The sequence below is a fragment of the Sus scrofa genome, chromosome 6, assembly GCF_000003025.6.
Source record: "Sus scrofa isolate TJ Tabasco breed Duroc chromosome 6, Sscrofa11.1, whole genome shotgun sequence".
NCBI lineage: Eukaryota > Metazoa > Chordata > Mammalia > Artiodactyla > Suidae > Sus > Sus scrofa.
Genome location: NC_010448.4, coordinates 147,686,987 through 147,713,330, shown reverse-complemented (window position 1 = coordinate 147,713,330; position 26,344 = coordinate 147,686,987). Strand labels below are relative to the sequence as shown.

Below are 26,344 nucleotides of genomic sequence, written 5' to 3'. Positions count from 1 at the left end.
GTATTGGAAAGAATGGGAGAAGACATTTTATCCAACCCTTTGTTTATTTGTGTATTGGATAAAGACATTGTATCCAATACACAAACCCAATTTGCAGAGTCCTAAACATATGGATTCTAGCACATTTTTAACATCTTTAGTTTCAAAGAAGTCACTGCTTTGTAAGGTATCCTCCTTTATCCTCAGAGGGCTTTTGTTACAAAATGTCTTATTTATATTAAAGATATACAATTTATTTCCCTGGATTTTTGATTTCTTTTTTTTTTTTTTGTCTTTTTGCCATTCCTTCGGCCGCTCCCGCAGCATATGGAGGTTCCCAGGCTAGGGGTCGAATCGGAGCTGTAACTGCCAGCCTACGCCAGAGCCACAGCAACGCGGGGTCTGAGCCGCGTCTGCAACCTACACCACAGCTCATGGCAACGCTGGATCGTTAACCCACTGAGCAAGGGCAGGGACTGAACCCGCAACCTCATGGTTCCTAGTCGGATTCGTTAACCACTGCGCCACGACGGGAAGTCCGGATTTTTGATTTCTTGATCCAACTTCTCCTCTCTAGCAATATAGAGAATTTACGGTATTCTCTTCTTAAACTTGTAACTTCACTTCCTTCAGACCACTAGTTTTAGGACATGAGTCTGAGTGTCCTCACCAGCTTATTTTTTTCTCTGAGGGCAGGCCGCTATCACTTTGTCATTGCATCTCTTAAAATGTGGCACCCCAAATTGAGTCTGTGAGTCTAGTTGAGATCTTCCTGCAATCCCATAGCCAAAGTAGATTTCTCTTTCCTCTGGATTTCTATAATAACAATAATAATCTTCGTTTATTGGATGCCTACTGTTGTGGGGTACCGTACATTATGCTTCATTTATAGTGCATGTAATCCTTTTTTCAAGGCTGGAAGATCAGAATTTTTTATTCTCATTTTATTGATAGGGAAATAGATGGAAAATTAATGTCAAGCAATTTGGCCAAAGCCATTCAGTTTATTGATGGTTAAGTGGAGAAAAACTGATGTCTCGTTGATTCCAAAGTTCATATTCTTATCCCACCCTGTATTATGATTGTAATTCCCCTTCACACACACTATATTTCAAAGGACAGGGATTGTATAATATTTACCTTTGTGTCACCAATGTTTAACCTAGAGCCTGACGAATTGTTCCGAGGGAAGTTTGAAACGGAAGGGTGCTACCCACCTATTTGTTCTAAAATGCTGTGCTTCTGTTAATGTGTCTGACACATGGCAGGCTTTCAGGATTAGTATGTTGTAAGATGAACAACTTTTGCATTGTTAAGACTATGTTAGCTTCTTTTGGCAGTGAACTCACTTGCTTCGCATATAATTATTCAATCAGTCAACAGTTAATGGTTTAGGAGTAAGTTGGAAGCTATAAACCCTCACTCCAAAAAAGTATTGATATTCATAGGCACACAGAAATTTGCGTGTAATTTCAAGGGGTAATGGGTCTCTTGTAGCTTAGCCCTTATCTCACCCTCGGGATTTCAGACCTCAACTGAGAAGCACCTTTCCAGGCTAGTGTAATTTTGATCATGTGTTTGGGACTTCACCTGAGTATGGACCCCTTGAGCAGATACAAAGCTGTCTTTTTGTTTGTTTGTCTTTTTAGGGCCCACGAAAGGCACATACATGGGAGTTCCCAGGCTAGGGGTCAAATTGGAGCTGTAGCTGACGGACCACACCACAGCTGACAGCAACACCAGATCCTCAACCCACTGAGCGAGGCCAGGGATCGAACTCAAGTCCTTATGGATATTAGTCGGGTACATTAACCACTGAACTCCCCAAAGCTGTTTCTTGAGAAGAGTTTTCATCAGAAACTTCTGTGGGCCATGTTTATGCCTTGGTGGGATGATTCCCCATCTGGGCAAGAATGTCCCAAGTCAGGCTCCTTAGTTTTCTGTCTACAAATGTCACCTGTGTCACTTTAAGTTGGATGTAAGAGCCCATTGTTCTCTGGTCACCTAGGAATTCTAACACTTAACATGTCGTGCCTGGTTCAGAGTGAATGTTCAGAATTTTTTTCCCCTGGAGTCCAAGATATTACAGTGTAATATTTCCCACCTAACATGTGTTGAAAGTCAAAGGTTGATCTAATGTATCTCTTTGAAACATATATATCAACACTTTCACAATAAGTATTGCTAAGAAAGATTTTGCTCTTTTTTGTTGTTAGATTTGTCAGTCTTTACCTTGTGAGTCTCTAACTTATTTTGAGTCTCTGAACTTGTTTTCTAGGTCTTTGGTGCTTAATTTTGTGCTTATGTAATATCATTATCCTTTTTTTTTTTTTTTTCCTTTTAAGGGCTGCACCTGCAGCATCTATGGAGTTTCCCACGCTAGGGGTCGAATCAGAACTGTAGCCGCCAGCCTATGCCACAGCCACAGCAATGGGGGATCCGAGCTGCATCTGCCACCTACACCACAGCTCACGGCAGCGCTGGATCCTTAACCCACTGACCGAGGCCAGAGATCGAATCTGCATTCTCATGGATGCTAGCCGGATTCGTTTCCACTGAGCCAGGACGGAAACCCTGTCATTATCCTTATTTTTAAATTTTTTTTTTTTTGACTGTGCCCACAGCATGTGGAAGTTCCCAGGCCAGGGATGAAACCTGAGCCGCAGCAGTGACAAAGCTGGATCCTAACCCACGGAGCCACCAGGGAACTCCTACTGTCATTATCTTTAGATTTCCTTCATCCCTATGCTTACACATTTTCTTCCTTTGTTTGAAGCTTTCTGTTAAACATTTATTACCACCTAAATGCCAAAGTAGCATTAGAATTCATCCACTTGTTTGAGCCCATATTCGTATGCATATCCTTTGCCTCTTTTCCTGCCATCCCCTTTCCCGCAGCCTCACCCTACCCCACCCTACCCCTTTTGCCCCAATGAATCAGTTTTTATATCTTTCCTCAACCCACTGCAGTGGTTATCTGCTTCTAGTTCCCAGCTTGCCTTTATTTCCTGGACTTTGGATCTTCTGCTACCATCAAATTCAGCTGCATGCTTTAAGGTTCAGATTCGTCTCCATCTCTCTGGCTTTATAACTTGTGGATGTTTTGCATCCTGGTCTAGAGTAGAAGTGATGGCAATAAACAAGAATATGTGAATCTGGAAAATTTTACATTTTGAAATAATTGCAAACCTACAGAAAAGTTTTAAGTTCGGTGCAAAGAACTTTTTTTTTTTTCCCTGAATGGTTTGAGAGTGAGTTCTGAACTAGTGTCTCCTAACCTGAGACCTTTATTGGGTATTTCCTAGAGACATGGACTTTCTTCAGCACATGCACATCATTATCATCAAACTCAAAATACTGCCATCTGATCTTTCGATTGCGTTTAAGTTTTTTGAGTTGTCGCATTAATATTTTTTACAGTGAAAGGATCCAATTCAGAATCATGTATTGCACTTAATTGTATCTCTTTAGTCTTCAGCCTAGACTAACTTGTCTTTTATAACCTTGACCCCTTTTGAAGATTACAAGCCAGTTACTTTACAGTGTCCTTCAGTTTAGACATTTTATATAATTAGATTAGTTTGGCATAATTAGATTCGAGCTATGTATGCTTGGCAGGATTATCAAGGGTGGTGTAAGTTTTACTTTTCTCTAAAAAAATTTTTAACTCAAATGAATTTTATTATATTTATCACTGTACAGCGATCATCACAACCCAGTTTTATAGCATTTCCATTCCAAACCCCCAGACCATCCTCCAGCCCCAACCTGTCTCCTTTGGAAACCCTAAGTTTTTCAAAGTCTGTGAGTCAGTATCTGTTCTGCAAAGAAGTTGTATTCCTTTTTTAGATTCCACGTGTAAGTGATAGAATATGACGTTGGTGTCTCACTGTCTGACTAAACTTCACTTAGCATGATAATTTCTAGGTCTATCCATGTTGCTGCAAATGCCATTATTTCTTTCCTTTTAATGGCTTAGTAATATTCCATTGTATGTATGTACCACATCTTGATCCACTCCTCTGTCAATGGACATTTAGGTTCTTTCCGTATCTTGGCTATTATATATAGTGCTGCAATGAACATTGGTGTACATATATCTTTTTGAGTCATGGTTTTCTCTGGATAGATGCCCAGGAATAGGATTGCTGGATCAAATGGTAATTCTATTTTTAGTTTTCTGAGGGATTTCCATACTGTTTTCAATAGTGATTGCACCAATTTACATTCCCACCAACAGTGTAATAGGGTTCCCTTTTCTCCACACCCTCTCCAGCATTTATTGTTTGTAGACTTTTTGATGACGGCCATTCTGGTGGGTGTAAAGTGGTAACTCATTGTAGTTTTGATTTGCATTTCTCTAATAATGAGTGATGTTGAACATCTTTTTATGTGGTTTTTTTTGCCATCTGTATGTCTTTGGAGAATTGTCTGTTTAGATCTTCTGCCCATTTTTTGATGAGTTTGCTTGTTTTTTTTGGTATTGAGCTGCAGGAGGTGTTTATAAATTTTGGAGATGACTCCTTTGTGAGTTGCTTCATTTACAAATATTTTCTCCCATTCTGTGGGCTGTCTTTTCGTTTTGTTTAGGGTTTCCTTTGCTGTGCAGAAACTTTTAAGTCCTATTTGTTTATTTTTGTTTTTTATGGTCATTGCTGTCATTTGCTGTCATTTATTGTCCATTATTCTAGGAGGTAGATCTGAGAAGATATTTCTGAGGCTTATGTCAGAGAGTATTCAGCCTATGTTTTCCTCTAAGAGTTTTACAGTATCTGGTCTTATATTTAGGTGTTAATCCATGTTGAGTTTATTTTTGTGTGTGGTGTTAGGAAGTGTTCTAATATCATTCTTATACATGGTGCTGTCCAGTTTTCCCAGCACCACTTATTGAAGGGACTGACTTTTCTGCATTGTATATTCTTGCCTCCTTTGTCATAGATTAGTTGATTGTAGGTGGCATGGGTTTAATTCTGGGCTCTCTGTCCTGTTCCACTGATCTGCATTTCTGTTTTTGTGCCAGTACCATACAGTTTTGATGACTGTAGCATAGTACAAGTTTTAGATTTGTCCCATATTGATAAAGGTATCATTCTGATTGACTTTTATTAAAGTGCTAGGCATCTGCTAGGCTTCTACATTTAAAGTTTTCCCCTTTGTAATTTATAAGGATTTTGAGAGAAGATGCCTTAAATAAGACCGTGTCAATATTCTGCAGGCATACCTGATTTTATTTTGCTTTGATTTATTTGCGATTCATTTTTCCAACAGCATTTGCTCACTTCATGTCTCTGTATCACATTTCAGTAATCCTTGTAATATTTCAAACTTGTTCGTTTTTGCTATATTTTGGTGATCTGTGATTAGTAATCTTTGATGTTACTATTGCAAAAAAAAAGTATGATGTGCTGAAGGCTCAGATGATAACAGTTTTTTTTTTAGCAATAAAGTATTTTTAAATTAAGGTATGTACTTTATTATCTTTAGGGCCACACCTAGGGCATTTGGAGTTTCCCAGGCTAGGGGTCGAATTGGAGCTGTAGCCGCCAGCCTACACCACAGCCACAGCAATGCCAGATCCGAGCCATACTTGTGACCTACACCACAGCTCATGGCACTGCTGGATCCTTAACCCACTGAGTAAGGCCTGGGATCAAACCTGCATCCTCGTGGATGCTAGTCAGATTTGTTTCCATTGAGCCATGATGGGAGCTCCCATTTTTTAGGCATAATGCTATTGCATGCTTTATTTGGTATAAACATTACTTTTTTAGGAATGTGTTTATACCAAAAAATAGTGTGTGACTCACTTTATTTAAATACTTGCTTTTAGGAGTGGTCTGGAACCAAACCCACTGTATCTTTGAGATACACTTGTATTGCCTTTCAGATATTCAATTTATCCATTTATTACTTTATATCAAAAATAAACTCTTGGTTAACTATGTCATTCAATGGGTTATACTCCACTACCATCATTACTTACTTTGGTCCTTTCATTGTTTTACATTTGCGCAGTGGGAGCTTTTTCAAGCTGGCTCCTGTGTCCTCTTTTTAAATAAAAGTTTTTATTTTGGAATACTTCTTTTTTCTTTATTGGCTGCCCTGTGTCATATGCTGCTCTCAGGGATCAGATCCGAGTTGTACTTTTGACCTACTCTGCAGCTGTAGCAATGCTGAATCCTTTAAACCACTGTGCCAGGGCAGGGATTGAACCTGCATCCCAGCGCTCCGTGGATACCACTGATACCATTACACCACAGCAGGAGCTCCAATTCTGGAATAATTTTAGACTTACTCCCAAAATACAAAGATAATGCATGGAGTTTACATAAATTCTTTACCCGTTTCCCCTAATGTTACATCTTACATAGCCAAAGGTACATCAGTCAAGACTAAGAAATTAACATTAGCACATTATTATTAACTGCACACTCTGGATTTATTCGTTTTTTTCACTTATGTCCTTTTTCCTGTTCCAGGGTCCAGTCCAGGGCACCACACTTCATTTAGTCATCAAGTCTCCTTAGTTTCTCTTCTGCACCAGTTTCTCAGTCTTTTCCTTGTCTTTCATGACCTTGACGGTTGTGTCAGAAATCTTTTAGAATGCCCCTCCATTTGGGTTTGTATGATGTTTTTCTCTTGAGAGATGAGGGTTATGGAATTCGGGGAGGTGTTCCATAGAAGTGAAACCTGCTGCTGATGACTTCATTTCAGGGGGTCCATGACATCATCACGACTTAGCACTGGTGATGCTAGCCTTGATCCTTTGCCTGAGATGCTGTCTACCCCATCACTCGGTAAAGATGCTATTTTTACCAGTCACTGTTCTTTAAAAACAAGTCACTAATTCTAGCAAACTCGTAAGGGAAGGGATGTATTTCCTTTTTTTTTTTTCAGTTAAAATACAGGTGATTTACAATTTTGTTAGTTTCAGGCACACAACCTAGTGATTCAGTATTTTTATAGATGATACTCCATTTAAAGTTATGAAATATTGACAATATTCCTTGGGTTATATATTACATCCTTGCATCTTATTTATTTTATAGCAGTTTATTTCATAGTGATTTGTACCTCTTAATCTCCTACTTCTGTTGTGCCCCTCCACACCTCCCTCTCCCCACTGGTAACCACTGGTTTTCTCTACATCTGTGAATCTGTTTCTTTTTTTGTGACATTCATTTGTTTGCTTTATTTTTTATATTCTGTGTGTAAGTGGTATATACAGTATTTGTCTTCCTCTGACTTAACTTCACTAAGAATGATACCCTTCAGGTCCAACCAGCTTTTTCTAAATGGCAATTTTTCATTATTTTTATGACTCATATTCCATTGTATATACATACCACGTCTTCTTTAACCATTCATCTTTTGATGGACACTGAAGTTGCTTCTTTATCTTGGCTATTGGTCCCGTATTCTTTTGACATGTCCTCATCATTCACGGAGAACTTCCTCTGCTTTTGACATAATACGATGTCGCACTTTATTTTGTACTTTCTGTGCTTCAGCTCTTGAATCACCCATTTGATGAAGCCATCTGCTATGGACTGAACATTTGCGTTCTTCCAAATTCGTATATTGAAGCACCAGCCCCCAGTGTGGATGTATTTGGAGACTGAAGCTCTGTAGAAGTACTTAAATTTAAAGGAGGTCAGAAAACGGGACCAGTATCTGATAGGATTAATGTCATTAGGAAAAAAAAAAAAAAAAAAAAAAACAGCAGAGAGCTCTCTTTCTCCTCTGCCCTTCACCCTCAGCCCTACCCCAGCATGTGCAAGCACCAAGGAAAAGCCGCATCAGGACCTAGTGAGGAGGTGGCCATCTGCTAGCCAGGAAGAGAGATCTCAGCAGAAACCAAATCAACAGAACCCTGATCTCAGAATTCTAGCTTCTAGAACTGTGAGGAAGTTAAGTGTCTGTTGTCTATGATGTTCTGTCATGGCAGCCCTAGATGCCTATTATAGAGCCTAGTTTCCTTTAGGGGAAAATACTATTAAGAGGCCAAGATCTGGAAGCTCGATGGACTCATTGGCATTGAGTTCCTCTTAGGGAGCAGAGCCAGAGACTATATGAGTGTATGGTATGGGTGTGTGTACACACATATATTCACACCTATATCTATCGGAAGTAATGGCTTCACATGGATACATCAAATTGCAGGCTAATACCGTAGCGTTCTTTTTGGTTTTCTCCCATATTTGTTACTTCTTTTTCTGATGGTGAGAAGCCTGGTGTTCATTGTCCTTAACATATCTGTTTGAACAATCCTCCTGTAAGTGACCATCTCCCGTCGCCACTGTAGGTGTCTTCTCTGTGCAGACAGCCACCTGACCCAGCATAGGCTCCTTCCTCCTGTACTGGGATGCTCCGCTGGCCAGACGGCCTCCTCACGTTCTGATGTTCTGTGCTTGGACTTTCTCTCCTGGGCAAATGTTCCTTCACCTTGCCTGAGCTCTGAAACCTGCCATATCAGATAACATATTTTGGGTAAAGTATATGTAAGGATGCAGTAAGTGATAGTGATTACTAGTGGTAGCTGCCCTAGGTGGAATTTAGAAGTGCCCCTCCCCCTCAGATTTCTCATCCGTGGAATGGGTATCACATGTGTGATTGCTACAGGACCAAAGGGGATGTTTGCAGATATAATTAAGGTTACTACTCAACTGGCATTATCAAAAGGGAGATTACCCAGGTGAGCCATATCTAATCACACTAGCCCTTTAAAAGCAAAGAGCTTTCTCCGGCTAGTGGCAGAGGGAGAGATGGAAGGATTTGAAGCACAGCAGGGATTTGATGCACTGTTGCTGGGTTTGAAGATGAAGGGAACCCCGCACAAGGATTTTAAAGCAGTCCCCAGGAGTTGAGTGCTCTCTGGGGCCCTTGAGGAATGAGAACTTCAGTTTCTACAACCGAAGGAAACTAAATTTGCTAACTGCCTTAAGGAGTAGAAGAGCGTTCTTCCTCAGAGTCTCCAGGTAAGAGCCCAGCCTGCCTTGTCTTATTTTGGCCTCGAGAGACCCCTAAGCAGGAAAGTCATTTGAGCCTTCCTGAGCTTTTGACCGCCAGAACTGAGTGGTAATAAATGGATGTTGTTTTATGTTGTTTTAAGTAGTTTAATTTATAATAATTTGTTGCACAGCAGGGGCAAATGAATACAGCAATACATTCAGGTGATATTTAAAAGAGAAAACATTTGTGTCAGAGAAGAGATTGTGATTTAGGTACTGTGATTCTTTGGGAGAGATGGATATCTAAATGTCTCTCCTGGGATAATGTGAGAAAAAGAATATATATTTATGTGTGTGTGTATGTATATGTAAAACTGGATCACTTTGCTATACAGCAAAAATTGCCAGAACATTGTAAATTGACTATAATAAAAAATTAAAACAAAAATAAATGTATCTCCTAGGGATATCTGCAAGGAAAAATTGCTCAAGGAGAGCCTCTTGTTGCTAGAGGTATAATATTAATTGTTCTTTAAAGAGGAAGTGAGTTAGGTTAGTATAAGGAAGGTATTTTCAAATTTTTTTTTTCTTTTTGAGCACTTTAAACATATTGGTTTATGTTCAGATCGTAAAATAATCTCAGGGGAAAAATGCAGTATTGGAGTTGAAGAAGGTAATCTGTAGAAACAAATATTCGTGCCCTTAACAAATATTCAAAGTCTGCTTTTTGCTAGATGTTGGAGTCTTTTTTATGAGCAAGGCAGATACATGGTATTTGCTATTGCTAAGCCTACAGTCTCCTGAAGATACAGGCCTATAAGCAGTTAGAGTGCGGATGATAGGTGCCGTTAAGTGTTGTGATGGAGAAAGTAAAAAAGGCTATGGGAGGACAAAAGATAGATACCTGCTCCACATTTGAGAGATTCAGAAAGGCCTCTTAGAGAAACTCATTTAATCTGATATGGGAGCGGGGGTGGGGGGATGGGGGGAATTAACTAGGGGAAGGGAGAGAGTGAGAGACGAGGCATGTTCATAGCAGTAGTGACAAGATACACAAAGTCTTAGAAGAAAAGGCATGGCCAAGAATTAGTGTGTTGTGGCTGAGACATAGAGTTTGAGCGAGCTAGTGGTTCAGTATAAGGCAAGCACACTAAGTAGAACCAGATGATTCGTCATCATTTAAGGGAGTTTGGATTTTATTTTTTTTTTATTTTTTATTTTTTTGGTCTTGTTTTTGCCATTTCTAGGGCCGCTCCTGCGGCATATGGAGGTTCCCAGGCTAGGGGTCTAATTGGAGCTGTAGCCACCGGCCTACACCAGAGCCACAGCAACTTGGGATCCGAGCCACGTCTGCAACCTACACCACGGCTCACAGCAACGCCGGATCCCCAACCCACTGAGCAAGGGCAGGGAACGAACCCACAACCTCATGGTTCCTAGTCGGATTCGTTAACCACTGCGCCACGATGAGAACGCCCTTGGATTTTATTTTAAGGGAAATGAGGATCCATTATACAAGGGAGTGCTGCATTCAGATATCTGGCTGTCAGAAAGTAAAATTAGGAGTTCCCGTCGTGGCTCAGTGGTTAACGAATCTGACTAGGAACCATGAGGTTGCCGGTTCGATCCCTGGCTTTGCTCAGTGGGTTAAGGATTCGGCATTGCCTTGAGCTGTGGTGTAGGTCGAAGACACGGCTCAGATCCCGTGATGCTGTGCCTCTGATGTAGGCCAGTGGCTACAGCTCTGAGTATACCCCTAGCCTGGGAATCTCCATATGCCGCAGGAGCGGCCCTAGAAAAGGCAAAAAGACAAAAAAAAAAAAAAGAAAAGAAAGAAAGTAAAATTATATGTATATATATATTTATATCTCTCAAATTTTGTTCTTACCTTGATCTCTGTCCTCAGGAGGACAATAAGGCAGTAAATGTTAGGAATATGATGGGAATGAGTAGCTTATAGTTTTTATTTTTGTATTGGTGATCCTTAGGATACAATATAGTATAGCAGTTCATTGTGTTTGCTCTAGAATCTATCAACCCGGGTTTGAATCCCAGATTCATGACATACTGTCCATAGAAGTCCCTTCAGTAGGTTTCAATATCCTCAGCTTTAAAGTCTGGATAATAACATTCGACTTTAAAATCCAGAACATGGATTTGTTAGGGTTAAACAAGATTATTTTAATAAAGTGCCTGGGGTAAAGTAAGCATTTGGTAAATTATTATTATTATCCTGCTAATAAAAAAGCTGAAGTTTTATTAAGTTTGTTAGGCCAAGTCAAAATGTTCCCCTGGCAATAAGTTGGTATTCAAATGAACTTAAGAACAGCTGCATTGAAAGCTGTTAAAAATTTAGCCAAGTTAAAATTGACACTGCATTTACTCAGCCAATATCATGAAAGGTATCATATGATAGGCCTTGTGTTGAGCCAAAAAAAGTATTGTCTAACATTCAAACGCAGCGTTAAGCAAGCAATAGCATATGTAGGTGAGGAAGAGAAATTTGAGATAGAAATAAAAATTGGGAGATCACTGGCATGAAGATGGGACTTAAGTTATCCTGATAGATACAGAAAAAGCATTTGATAACATTAAAACCTATTCATAAGAAAAACTCAGCAAACAGGAACAGAGGTTCCTCAACCTTAAAGATAATCTAGAAAACCCAAAAGCCATCATATTCAATGGTGAACTATTGAAAAATTTCCCCTTAAGATTGGGAGCAATACCAGAGTCACTTCTGTTCAAAGTTGTACTGGAAATTATGGCTGGAATAAGATGGCTGACTCCAGCTGACTAAAAACTGACAAATGAAAGAAAAAAAAAAAAAAAATTAGGAGTTCCCGTCATGGCTCAGTGGTTGACAAATCCGACTAGGAACCACAAGGTTTCAGGTTTGATCCCTGGCCTTGCTCAGTGGGTTAAGGATCCAGAGTTGCCGTGAGCTGTGGTGGAGGTCACAGACGCAGCTTGGATCCCCAGTTGCTGTGGCTGTGGTGTAGGCCAGCAGCTATAGCTCTGATTACACCCCTAGCCTGGGAACCTCCATATGCCGCGGGAGTGGCCCTAGAAAGGGCACAAAGACAAGAAAAAAAAGAAAAGAAAAAAATTAAAAACTTGGGGAAGACAAAATATCTTTTTAAAAAATTATTTTATTGATGTATAGTTGATTTACAATACTGTGCTAATTTCTACTATACAGTGAAATGATTGTTATACATGTATACACACACGCATGCTTATGTATATATACACACATTCTTTTTCATGTTCTTTTCCATTATGGCTTATCACAGGATGTTGAATATAGTTCTTTGTGCCAGCCAGTAGGACCTTGTTGTTTAACCATTTTATATAAAATAGTTTGCATCTGCTAATCCCAAACTCCCAATCCATCCCTCCCCCTTAGCAGTCGTAAGTCTGTTCTCCATGTCTGTGAGTCTTTGCGTTATATTTTAGATTCCATGTGTAAGTGGCATGGTATTTATAGTTCTCTTTCTGACTTCATTTAGTATGATCATCTCTAGGCCCATCCATGTTGCTGCAAATGGCGTGATTTCATTCTTTTTCAGGGCTGAGTCATATTCCATCGTATATGTGAACCACATCTTTGTCCATTCATCTGGCGATGACCATTTAGGTTGCTTCCATGGCTTGGCTATTGTAAATAGTGCGGCTGTGTATCCTTTCAAATTGCAGTTTTCTCCGGATATATGCTCAGGAGTGGGATCACATGGTCAATCTATTTTCAGTCTTTTGAGGAACCTCCATACTGTTTTCCATAGTGGCCACACCATTTTACGCTCCCACCAACAGTGTAGGAGGGTTTCCTTTCCTCTGCACTCTTTCCAGCATTTGTTATTTGTAGATTTTTTGATGAAGGACACTCTGACCAGTGTGGGGTGAAACTTCATTATGGTTTTGACTTGCATTTCTCTAATATTCAGTGATGTTGAGCATCCTTTCATGTGCCTGTTGGCCATCTGGCTGTCTTCTTTGGAGAAATGTCTATTTGGGTCTTCTGCCCATTTTTCAGTTGGGTTGCTGTTTTTTTATCATTGAGTTGTATGTGCTGTTTGTATATTTTGAAAATGAATTCCTTCTTTGTTGCCTCATTTACAAATATTTTCTCCCAGTCCAAATGTTGTCTTTTCATTTTGTTTATGGTTTCCTTTCCAAAAGCTTCTAAGTTTGATTAGGTCCCACTGGTTTATTTTTATTTTTATTTCTGTTGCCTTGGGAGACTGACCTAAGAAAACATGGGTACAATTTATGTTAGAGAATGTCTTATCTATGTTTAGGACAAAATACGTTTATGACCTTGGTCAGAAAAGGATTTCTTAAGGCACAAAAAACATAAATTGTAAAGGAAAAAATTGGATAAACTTGGCTTCATTAAATGAAAAACTTCACTTTACCAACAATACCCACAAATAAACAAAATGACCGACCACTTAGTAGGGGAATACATATATGCTTCCCAACAAAGGATTTGTATCCAGAATATTAAAAAAATAATTACTATATGTCAATAAAAGAAAAGACAAACACAATAGAAAAATAAGTGATTGAGACAAGTAAATGTTTATCAGAAGAGGAAATAAATAAAAGGTAAAGAAATATGAAAAGTTATCTGTATCAAAGTTCTTCTGAGAAACAGATTTATGTAATACTTAAGTTAATATGTATTTATATTATGTACATATGTATAGGGAGAAATTGCTTGATTGTGGGGGCTGGCTAGGCTAAAATCTGTAAGGTATACCAGCAAGCTAGAAACTCAGGCAGGTGGTGATGCAGGAGTTCTTCTTTTCTGGAATACCGCTGCTTTTTTCTCTTCAGGTCTTCAACTGATTATATGAAGACCACCCACATTATCTAAGAGGATCTCTTCCACTTCAACTGATTGTAGATCTTAATTCTATCTATACGATGTCTTTATAGCAACACTTAGATTAGTGTGTAAGTAAATAACTGGATTCTGTAGCCAAGTTCACACAAAACTAATCATCACAATGCCTTGCCTTAGGGGATACAAGCCAAGAGTGCAATGAGGTATGGTTTTATATCCACTAAATTGACACAGTTTCAGTCTCTGATAAAACGAAGCTTTGTAAGGACTCTCCTCTGCTGTTGCTGGAAGTGTAAACTGTTACAGTTATTCTGGTAAAAAAAAAAAAAAAAAAAGGCTCTTTCTGGTAAAGATGATCATTTGCATGTGTATAACCCAGGAATTTCACTGTATCCGAAATGTTTGCATATGAAGGCCAGGAAATACATACAGTTTTTAAGAAGAGGGTAGTTCGTTTTAAAAATGTATATAAATAGCAACAACCTGGGAACCAATCGTATATTCACTGATAGAAAAGTATGTAAATAATACTAAAATCATAGAATGGAATATTAAACAGTAGTGAAAAAAATGAGCCGTAGCCATGTGGATCCTGAGTGAATTTTAGAAACATAAGACTGAGTACAAAAAGCAAGGCACAGAAGAATAAAACTAGCATAATACCATTTTTTATCAAGCTCAGGTTCGTTTGGGGAGAGAAACCCCAGTGAGAACTCCAGCTATGGGGAATCTAGTGAAGGAAAGCAGAGTTCCATGGATGGATGTTGCCAGGGTTACAGGCTTTAAGTTTTATGTTGAGTCCCTGGGTGCTTATATTATTGGTATGCCTCAGAATATACATTACAGATAATCCTTTTGTATTATCAAATCACTTACAATGTTAAATAAAAATATTTGTTTCATTGCCAATAGAAGTAGAATTTAAAAGAAGAGTACTTGAATCTCTGAAAGAAGAGCTTAGAAGACACTGTGATTCAAGTTTAAACCTATGACTGGGTTTCATTCAGGAAGGAGGCCACATCAGCTAGAACAATGATTATGTAATTTTTAGGAGGGTTGTTGACGCACTGCTTTGAGTTGGAAGCTATTGAACCTCTCCTCAGAAAACATTTCATACGTGGAGAAGTTTTTGTTTAATTCCAGGGACTGATGGGGGAATCTGGTCTGGAAGTAGGTTACTAAAGCTATCTAATAATTAGCAATTTTGATGAATGCATTTTACCCTAAGAAACTTGTCATTGATTATTACCAGTCAGAGGACAGAGTGTTTTCATCAAAGGTGCTGCTTTATTCCATAAAATTAGCTTGTAAATTAATGGAACTATTATTAGAAAGCTAGATTAGTACAGGGAGACATAATTGTAGTCCTTTCGGTTTTGTGTGGTGGAGCATAGTAGAATTTTGGCAAATGGTTGCTAGGACTCTTTTTCAGGTTTTAAGTTTTTAATTTGGCCAACTTGCTGAGGCTCAGATTGAGGGGTGACCCACTTTTGCATGGGTCGAAACAACCAGGGCATGGAAAAAACATTGTTTTTTTTTTTCCTTTGCAGGAAACTTTGCAAAGTTTCCCAGTGCACAAAATCTGTATTCCACATCTGATACATAGGGAAGCTACGATTAGAAACATGGGTGTTTTAAAAACAAAATTTCCAACTTGCGAAATGTTTTTTTGAAAACTCTGTCTCAGGTGGTTCCTTCAGCTAAGTGAGCTACATAGCATGTCATTTGTTTACGGATACTTAATAAAGCGAAGAGCAGTATCCTGTTTTCTTTATCTGGCATTTGACAGCTGTTAACTAGTGAAATGAGAGATTAGAGACTGTGCAACTAAAAGCATACAGCAGTAGATCCCTTCAAACAAAACCGTGTCACCTTCTATACAAAGTATTAAGTTAACCCTCTGGCAAGATGTGTATGGTGTGCAGCTGAGAGAGTTGTGTTTTCCTAACGAGTGTTCTCCAAGGAAACATTGACCTTTACAAGATAAAAAAAAATTGCTCTAGCGATAGGGATGGAGTAGGCACAGGTCGTTGTAGAAGTCCCAGTAGAGGATCATAGATAGGGAAATCTCTGTAAGTTGGGACATCACTGTAAGTTAATAAAGGGCTCAAAAAAGCCATCGGAACAAGGCAGGCTTGCTTGACGAGTGGAAGTGCGAGAATTGCCTCAAGTTGGGTGAGGGGGTGGAATGAAGCCTGCATTCAGGTTCAGACCAAGGGCTGGAGTTTGGGGACTGCCCTTCTGCTGATTTCAATGCCCGCCTTACCAGCTACCAAGGAGAAGCTGCTACGCCCAGAAAGGAAGAGGCGGTCTTTTCCAACCACCACTCTCCTTGGATGATAAACCTGTAGCCCACGGATCTTCCGGGACAGAGCCTCCTTGCCTGCCCGCTTGCATCTCTCACAAGCGTCCTATCCTAATAAATCTATTTCTTGCCTATCACCTTGTCTCTCGCTGAATTCCTTCTGTGTGGAGACATGAAGAACCTGAACTTCAGTGAGTGCAGACACAGGGTGAGTGATTCTAATTTAAAACCTTGCGTTTAGTAGTTCTCGTCATGGCGCAGTGATTAACGAATCCGACTAGGAACCATGAGGTTGCAGGTTCAGTCCCCGGCCTCGCTCAGTGGGTTAAGGATCTGGCGTTGCTCTGAGCTGTGGCGTAGGTCACAGACACAGCTCGGATCCCGCATTGCCTTGGCTATACCATAGGCTGGCAGTTACAGCTCTGATTAGACCCCTAGCCTGGGAACCTCCATATGCTGCAGATGAGGCCCTAAAAAGATAAAAGACAATATATGCCATGGGTGTGCCATATGCCATGGGTGTGGCCCTAAAAAGACAAAAAGAAAGAAAAAAACAAAAATAAAACCTTGGGTTCAAGTCCCAATCTATGTTCTGGCTAGGTTCAGGCTGTTGACACTGTCAGCTTCAATAGTAATATATAAACTAGTCCATGTCCAATATATATATATTGTCTTTTATCTTTTTAGGGCCTCATCTGCAGCATATGGAGGTTCCCAGGCTAGGGGTTGAATTGGAGCTGCAGCTGCCAGCCTACACCACAGCCACAGCAACTTGGGATCTGAGTTGCAGCTGTGACCTACACCACAGCTCATGGCAATGCCAGATCCTTAACTCACTGAGTGAGGCCAGGGGTTGAACCCACTTCCTCGTGGATGCTAGTCGTATTTGTTAACCACTGAGTCATGACAGGAACTCCCCCGTATGTGTATATATATTTTTAAACATTTCTAATATTGAGTTAACTAGGAAATAATACTAAATTATCAAATTTACCTTTCTTATCTTTCTTATGTCAAAGATTACTGTCTTTTTTTCACCCATCACCGTTTTTATATTTTGCCTTTTATATCCGTCCTTCCCCCACTTTGCACTGGGTTGAAAGGGAAAATATTTCTCAACTTGTAATTGCCCTCTTATTTATTCTCCATTTCTGTATGATCATGTATTGTGGCACTAGCGGTGTTTTTTTGGTAACTGTTAGTGATAGTGTACTGTTTTCAGTTAATCCTGGAAGGAACAAGACAGTAAAGCATACAAGTTAAGAGTGTGGTCCCTGGAACCACACCAATTGGTGAATCTACACTCAACAAACTACTAAGTGTAAGATTGGCAAGTTCCTTGAATTTGCACTGCTCTTGTTTCCTGGTTTTTAATAAGCAGGCTGAGGTCAGTGCTCTGGTAGCCAGTAAAAGTTCAATGAATGTTAACTATAAAAATGTCATTGAATTAATTTAGATTGCAAACTGAACATACTAGCACTTAATGTCAGTTTAGCTGATTCATTGGCAATTAGAACAGGTTGCCTGTTCCTCTCTAATCTGAGGTCCACATGTCCACTTATGTGATAGTCCAATTCCTTTAAAAAATAATAGCTACATCTGTCGTATATTATGAGTAAAATTTTCAAGGCTAATGTCAAGTCAATGACAAAATAAAGTATATTCACTTTAATGAGTATTTGAGTGCTTAGCATATTCAAAGCAATATAAGTAATATAAAAAAATATAGTTTCTCTACATAGGTATTATCAATGTAACAGAAAGGATTAGGGCAAAATAGAGGAAATATACTGTATTTTTCCAGGTGGATGGACGTTATGATAGCAGAATTTAAAAGTTCAGACTGGGTTAGTAATAGAAGCTGAACAAACAAAGTCAGTTTAAACATCTTAGAGAGCCAAGAGGAAATAAACTGGACCATATACCACATCTTGGTGGTTATTACTTGTTTTCATACCCAGGGATCTATAAATTAGGTTTACAATTTATATTCATTTTTTCTACATGCTGGTAGTACAGCTATCTACAGGTGTAAAACTTGTTAAAAACCTAGTATATAGTATACAAATAGAAATGTTTAGTATTATTTCTGTAAGAGAGGCTTAAAGTATGACCATTGCTAGCATAGAGGTGGGAGAGGTGACGTTCTGTGGAAAAGAACTGGAAAAAGCCTCATGGTGAAAGAACATTTGAGCTAGGCTTTCAAAGGATGCATGTGATTTCAGGTAACCATTGGGAGCTGTAGGGGTGTGTCAGGCCCATGCGAGGTCAGGGTGTCAGTATAAATTCAGAGTGAAGAATGTGCATAGTCATCTCCTGAGATAATAAGTGTTCATCTGAGCAGGAACATGGGCTGTAGAGGGATATTTTGGGAGGTGTGTTTGAGGAGGTAGGTTAGTACCAATATCTGCTGGGCCTTGAATGTCTTTCATTTAAATAAGTGATGGAGGGGGAGAGGGAGGGAGTGGGATGGACTGGGAGTTTAGTGTTAGTAGACGCAAACTATTACATTTAGAATGGATAAAGCAATGACATCCTACTGTACAGCACAGGGAACTATATCCAGTCTCTTGGGATAGACCATGATGGAAGATAATATAAGAAGGGGAATATGAATATATATATATATATATGACTGAGTAACTTTGCTGTACAGAATAATTTGGCACAACTTTGTAGATCAGCTATACTCTAATAAGAAATTAAAAATAAATAAGTCAGTCAGTAAGTGATGGAGACCCATGGAAGATTTTTTACATGGAGGGGTGGTGGTGGCAGTGATGATGATAGGCAAATACAGCTGGATTACCCACTAAATGTCATTCGTGTGTTTATTAGGTTCCTGTTTTGTCTCTTTCAGGAAGTTCACGATTTATTACAAGACTATGAGTTAAAGTATTGTTATGTAGACAGAAATAAGCGAACAGGTAAGATTTCCATTCTAAGCATCTGAATTTATTTTAATTCTGCCTGTTGTCATTATCAATCAAAAAAGCTTAGTGTCTTTTTATTCTTAAGCTAATCTATGAAATTCTTAAGCATTAAGCAATATAAATGTCACATCCTTTATTTTCTGAAGATAATATTATTATTCTAAATTTTAATCACATAAATTCATATGGTATTGGTGACAGCCGTTGGGGAGCTCCTTTTACCAATGGACACTGGTGCTGGCAAGCAGCATTTTGAAATACTTCTTCTAGCTTATTAGTGCCTGACCTGACCCTGCCCACCAGCCATTCTGGGATGCATCAGGCCACGCAACTAACAGGGTAGGGACACAGCTTCCTCACCAACAGGCAGGCTGCCTTACAACCTCTTGAGCCCACAGCCACCCTAGCACCTGGCTCTGTGTACCAGAGGGGCGAGGACCAGCCCACATATCAGTCCATAAGTAGGAGCCAGGACCCCCAGGGCCCTGTAGCCAGAGACCACAGGATCCAACCTGAACCACCAGGGGGCAGGCACCAGCCCCAAGACCCTGTGGCCCTGCCCACAAGGGAGCTGGCTCTAGCTTCTCAACCAGACTCACACTCAAGTGGCAGACACAAGCCCCAGGATATCACGAGTATCAGCCTACACACCATTAGGCAGGCACCAGCCCCAAGACTACCACAACCTTGAAGCTCGCTATGGCAGGAGCCAGCCCACTTACCAGCAGGCCTGCACCAGCTCTAAAACACTTTGAGCCTCTCAGACCAGCTGCCCCAGGAACCAGCACCACCTGCCTGGAGGCAAACACCAGCTTTAGGACACTCAGGACTCCGCAGCCACCAGATTCAGGAACCAGCCCCATGCACCAATGGGCAAAAACCAGCTCAAGGATATCCAGAGTCCTGCAGCCAGAGATCCTGGGACCTGGCTCCACCCATCAGTGAGCCAGCAGGAGTCTTGATGGCCCCTGGCCCTCAGCTTCACCCACCAGTGGTCTGACACCAGCTCTGGGATCCCTGGTCCCTGACGTCAGAGGCCCCAGGACCCAATTCTGCCTGCCAGTGGGGTGGCACAGGCCCCAGACCCTGATTTTACCCACCAGTGGGCAGGCACCAGTCTCCTGGACCCCAACCCGACACACCAGTGGGTAGACACAGCTTCAGGACTACCATAGCACCACAGTGTGCCCTGCAGGATCTAGCCAACACAACAGCAGGATGAAACCAGCCCTGGGCCCCCCAGGCCCTGGCCCTGCCCACCAGCAGGCCAATACCATATCTAAGGCATCTTAGACCCTGTAGTCCATGGTACCTGGGATCCAGCACCACTTACTCATGGAGAGACACCAGCTTTGTGAACCCCAGGGCCCTGTAATTAGAAAACCTGGGGCCTGTCTTTGCCTACCAGTGAGCTGGCACTAGCCCTGGGACACCCTGGGCCCCAACCCTGCGCACCAGCAGGCCAACACCAGCTCCAAGATTCTTTGGGCTTCTTAGCCAGCTGACCCAGAATCCAGCCAGTGGGATAGCAGTAGCTTTAGGACACCAGAACTTGCAGCCAGACATATCAGGAAGCAGCCTCATCCAGCAGCAGGCTGAAACTAGATTAGGAACCTTAGCCCTGCAACCACCCTACCCCCTAGAATGCATCTCTGCCAACGAGAGAGGCAGAACTAGTTCCTGAATCTCCTGGGGCTCTTCAGCTTGAGACACGGTCCCACCAACCAACCACTGGCAGCCGCCTTAGAAGGCAGGGCCTGGCAACCAACCAGAGCAGGTAGCCACACCTACCACACTTCCCACAATAGTCAACCCCCAACAATAGAAGGACTCATGCAGCCCACATAGAGGGTACCCCCCCCCAGAGCCTGGAACTCTAATGACCGGAAAGGCATGTGCTGTTGGCATACATAGGACGTCTTCAAAATACCATTTCTTCAAGGTTGGGACGTGTAACCAACCTACCAGGTACACAGAGGAAGAAACAGCAAGTTAGGAAAAGTGAGGTGACAAAGGAACATGTTCCAAATGAAAGAATAAGATAAAACTCCAGAAGCACTAAAGGAAGTGGAAATAGGCAATATACCTGCGAAATAGTTAAAGGTAGTGATTGTTAGGATGATCAGAGAACTTTGGAGAAGAAAGGAGGAACAGGGTGAGACGTTAATGTTTTTAACAAGGAGTTCGAAGATATAAGGAACCAGAGATGAAAAATACAATATCTGAAATGAAAAATACACTAGACGGCATCAAGAGTAGATTAAATGGTACAGAGCATCAAGTCAGTGAGCTGGAAGACAGTAGTAGAAATTATCGAAGCTGAACAGAAGAAAAAATGAAAAGAAATGACAATTTAAGAGACTTTAGAAACAACATCAGGCATACTACTATTCGCAACTATATGCCAATAAAATGGATGACCTAGAAGAAATGGATGAACTGCTAGAAATGTATAACCACCCAGATTGGAACCAGGAAAAAATAGAAAATGTGAAGAGACCAGTTACCTGAGCATTTAAATTGAATGAGTAACAAAAACTCACAACAAACAGAAGTCTAGCACCAGATGGGTTCACAGGTGAATTCAACTAAATATTTAAAGTATAGTTAGCACTTGTCCTCAAACTATTTGAAAAAAATTGCAGAGGAAGAAATACTTCTGAACTCACTTTACAAGGCCAGCATCACCCTGATACCGAAACCAAAGACACCACAAAAAGAAAAGCACAGGACAGTATCACTGATGAACATAGATGTAAAAATCCTGAACAAATTATTAGCAACCTGAAATCAACAATACATTGAAAGCGTCATATACTATGGTAGAGCAGGCTTTATCCCAGTGATGCAAGGATAGTTCAGTATCTACAAATCAATCAGTATGATACACCATATTAAACTGAAGCATAAAAATCATGACCATCTCAATAGATGCAGAAGACGCTTTTGACAAAATTCAACATCTGTTTATGATTGAAACTTTCAACAAAGGCCGTATGATAAGCACATAGCTAATATCATACTCAATGGTGAGAAGCTGAAAACATTTCCTCTAAGATTAGCACCAAGACAAGGATGCCCACTCTTGCCACTTTTATTCTTCATAGTTTTGGAAGTCCTAGCCACAGCGTACAGATAATAAAAAGAAAAAGAATCCAGATTGGAAAGGGAGAAGTAAAACTGTCGCTGTATGCAGATGACACAACACTATACATAGAAAATTCTAAAGATGCCACCAAAAATTCATCAATGAATTCAATGCAATTGCAGAGTACAACATTAATACGCAGAAATCTGTTGCATTTCTATGCACTAATAATGCACTACCAAAAATTAAGAAAGGCAGTTCCATTCACCATCACATAAAAAAAGCAGAAACCAAACCTAGGAATAAATCTAAGGTGGTAATAGATCTGTACTCAGAAAACTGTAAGACTCTGATGAAAGAAATTGAAGATGCTATAAACAGATGGAAAGATATACTGTTTTTCACAGAGTGAATGGATGAAGTGATATTGCTAAAACAACCATACTACCCAAGGCAATCTACATATCCAGTACCATTTGGATAGCATTAGTCACAGAAGTAGAACAAATATATGTATGGAAACTCAGAAGACCCCAAATAGCCAAAGCAATCTTGAAAAAGAACAGAGCTGGATGTATCATGTGCCCTGTCTTCAGACTATACACAAAAGCTACAGTGATCAAAACAGTATGATACTGGTATAAAACCAGATGAATAGATCAATGGAACAGAATAGAAAGGCTAGAAATAAACCCAGACACTTATGATCAATTATTCTAAGACAAGGAAGGTAAGAACATGCAATGGGGAAAAGACAGTCTCTCAAGAAATGGTGCTGAGAAAATTGGACAGCTCTTGTAAATGAATGCAATTGGAACATTTTCTCATACCATATACAAAATTAAATTCACTGGATTAAAGACCTAAATATAAGGCTGAAAATCATAAAAATCCAAGAAGAAAACAATGGCAGAACACTCTTTGACATAAATCATACCATTTTTTTATATCCTTCCTAAGGCAAAGGAAACAAATGCAAAAATTAATGGGTCCTAATTAAATGAAAAAGCTTTTGCCCAATGGAGAAATCTGTTGACAAAATGAAAAAACCTACTGAATGGGGGAAATATTTGTAAATGACATGACCGATAAGTGGTTGATATCTAAAATAGATCATTACATTGAGCTCATTACAACTCAAGATCAAAAAACCAAACAACCTGATTAAAAAATGGGCAGAAGACCTGAATTTTTCCCAAAGAAAACAGGCACAGGAAAAGATGTTCAGCATCACTAGTCATCAGAGAACTATAAATCACAACCACAGGAGTGTCACTTCACACCTGTCACTATGACTGTTACCAAAAAGAGCACAAGTCACAAATGTTGTGAAGAATGCAGAGAAAGGGGACTGTTGATGGGAATGTAAATTGTGTAGCCCCTGGGGAAAACAGTACTGAGCTTCCTCACAACTAAAAATAGAACTACCGTGGGATCAGTAACTCCACTCCTGGGTAAATATCTGAAGAAAGTGAAAACACTAATTCAGAAAGACACTTGTGGAATTCCCGTCGTGGCTCAGTGGTTAACGAATCTGACTGGGAACCATGAAGTTGCAGGTTCAATCCCTGGCCTTGCTCAGTGGGTTAAGGATCTGGCGTTGCCATGAGCTGTGGTGTAGGTCGCAGATGAGGCTCGGATGCCGCGTTGCTGTGGCTGCGGTGTAGGCCGGCGGCTACATCTCCGATTAGACCCCTAGCCTGGGAACCTCCATATGCCGCGGGAGCAGCCCTAGAAAATACAAAAAAAAAAAAAAAAGGATACTTGTACCCCAGTGTTCATAGCAGCATTATTTATAGTTGCCAAGATATGGGAGTAATCTGAGTGTCTATCAACAGATGAATAAAGAAGAGTTTATGTGTATATACACACACACACACTCACACAGAGAATGGAATACCATTCAGCCATAAAAAAAAAAATGAAATTTTTGCCTTTTGCAACAGTATGAATAGACCTGGAGAGTCTTTTGCTTAATGAAGTAAGTCAGACAGAGAAAGACAAATACTGTATTTTATCACTTATATATGGAATCTGAAAAATAAAACGAATGAAACAGAAACATTCACAGATCCAGACAACAAAGTAGTGGCTATCTGTGGGAGAGGAAGCAGGTAATGGCAAGATAAGGGTAGGGGACTAAGAGGTACAAATTATTATGTATAAAATAAGCTACAAGAACATATTGTACAGTGCAGGGAATGTAACCAATATTTTGTAAAAATTTAAATGGAGTATAACCCATAAGCATTTGGAATCACTAGGTTGTACACACAAAACTAATGTAATATTATAAATCAATTAAAAATAGGCAAAAAATGGAGTTCCCGTCATGGCGCAGTGGTTAACGAATCCGACTAGGAACCATGAGGTTGCGGGTTCGGTCCCTGCCCTTGCTCAGTGGGTTAACGATCCGGCGTTGCCGTGAGCTGTGGTGTAGGTCGCAGATGCAGCTCGGATCCCGCGTTGCTGTGGCTCTGGCGTAGGCCAGTGGCTACAGCTCCGATTCAACCCCTAGCCTGGGAATCTCCATATGCCTCGGGAGCGGCCCAAGAAATAGCAGCAACAACAACAACAACAACAACAACAAAAAAAAAAGACAAAAAAAAAAATAAATAGGCAAAAAGGAGTTCCCGTCATGATGCAGTGGAAATGAATCTGACTGGGAACCATGAGGTTGAGGTTTCAATGCCTGGTCTCACTCAGTGGGTTAAGGATCCGGCATTGCCATGAGATTTGGTGTAGGTCGCAGATGCAGCTCAGATCTGGCATTGCTGTGGCTGTGGTGTAGGCCAGCAGCTGTAGCTCGCAGCTGTAGCTCCAATTGGACCGCTAGTCTGGGAACCTCCCAATAGCCTGGGAACCTCCATATGCCACAAGTGCGGCCCTAAAAAACAAAAAAAAAAAAAAAAAAGGCAAAAGATTGAATTTGCATTGGTTTTAAAGATATAAATTATATAATATTGCTAGAGCTTTATGAATTTTTATAATGAACATTCTAATGTTATATAACAATGAATTTTCTTGATATGCATAGTATCCTTCAGTTTTAGTAATATATTATTGAACTTAGTGAATAGATTATGATTTGACTGTTATACAAATTGGGAAAAACGTTTAATAGTTCTGTGTATTTGTTCTATATCTGAGATTAAAGTCTAAACTAGATTTATTTTCTTTGTGTACATAAGGTATATAAATGTTTAAAAACATCTCTCTGAGATGAAAAAAATAAGTGAAAGGATGATATAACCATTATGTCATTATGTATATACCAACTCCCAAATTAGCAAATATTTTATTGAAATATTTTGTGTTTTTAAAATGTTTTTTGTAAGGGTTTGATGAAATGGGCAAAGAGTGCCAGAAGGTACAAACTGCCAGTTATAAAATAAGTACTGAGAGTGTAATGTACAGGAATGATTATTATAGTTAATAATACTGTGTTTCACTTTTGATAGTTGCTAAGAGAGTAGATCCCAAAAGTTCTTATCCCAAGAAAAAATCGTAACTATGTATGGTAATAGATGTTAACTAGACTAACTGTAGTGATTATTTCACAGTACATACAGATATCAAGTCATTATGTTGTATACTTGAAACTGTAATGTTATATGTTGATTATACCTCAATAAAAAGTCTTTTTTTAAGTTTCGTTTTTTTGGCTGCACCAGCAGCCTGTGGAATTCCCCAGGCCAGGGATCGAACCCATGCCCACAGCAGTGACCCAAGCTGCTGCAGTGATGATGGTGGATCCTTAATGCACTGCACCACAAGAGAACTTTTTAAAAGTATTTTTTGTCCTTAAAAATATCATACAGATGATAGAGCCCTAATGGAGATCTAGAATAAATACCTCTAATACTATGGTCAGGAATTCTGCATTTTTTTTAAACTTATAAAGACAATTATTAAAAAAATGAATATTACAGTTAAAGATGAAATCCAATTCCTGTCCCTCTCTGATTCCATTCCCTCCCTCACTCCTTACAAAAGGGCAAGAATTTATGAATTTGACGCATGTTTTCCAGTCTGTGCCATTCTATTGTGATAGTCCTTAAAGCTGTTCACAGATTCTTTTTCTTTTTTATCTGGGCATGAGATAAGATAGTGCTGCTCTCTCCCTCTTTGAAGTTACCAGTGGACATGTGATTTGCTTTTTTCGATGAATGAAGTGCAGTATGAATGAGATATATTCCCTCTAGGTGGAAGATTATGGAGCTAGTAGGATCCATT

The 26,344-nt window shown here is 39.9% G+C and overlaps 1 protein-coding gene across 1 annotated transcript in view; it reads left to right on the top strand.

Annotated features, from left to right (window-relative positions):
- The window catches only part of RAVER2 (ribonucleoprotein, PTB binding 2), a 155,499-nt gene that overhangs the window by 9,098 nt on the left and 120,057 nt on the right, over positions 1–26,344 (top strand). Inside the window, exon 2 of the mRNA XM_021096539.1 lies at positions 18,948–19,014. Coding sequence (XP_020952198.1) covers positions 18,948–19,014 — 67 coding nt within the window. The remainder of the gene's footprint in view (positions 1–18,947; positions 19,015–26,344) is intronic.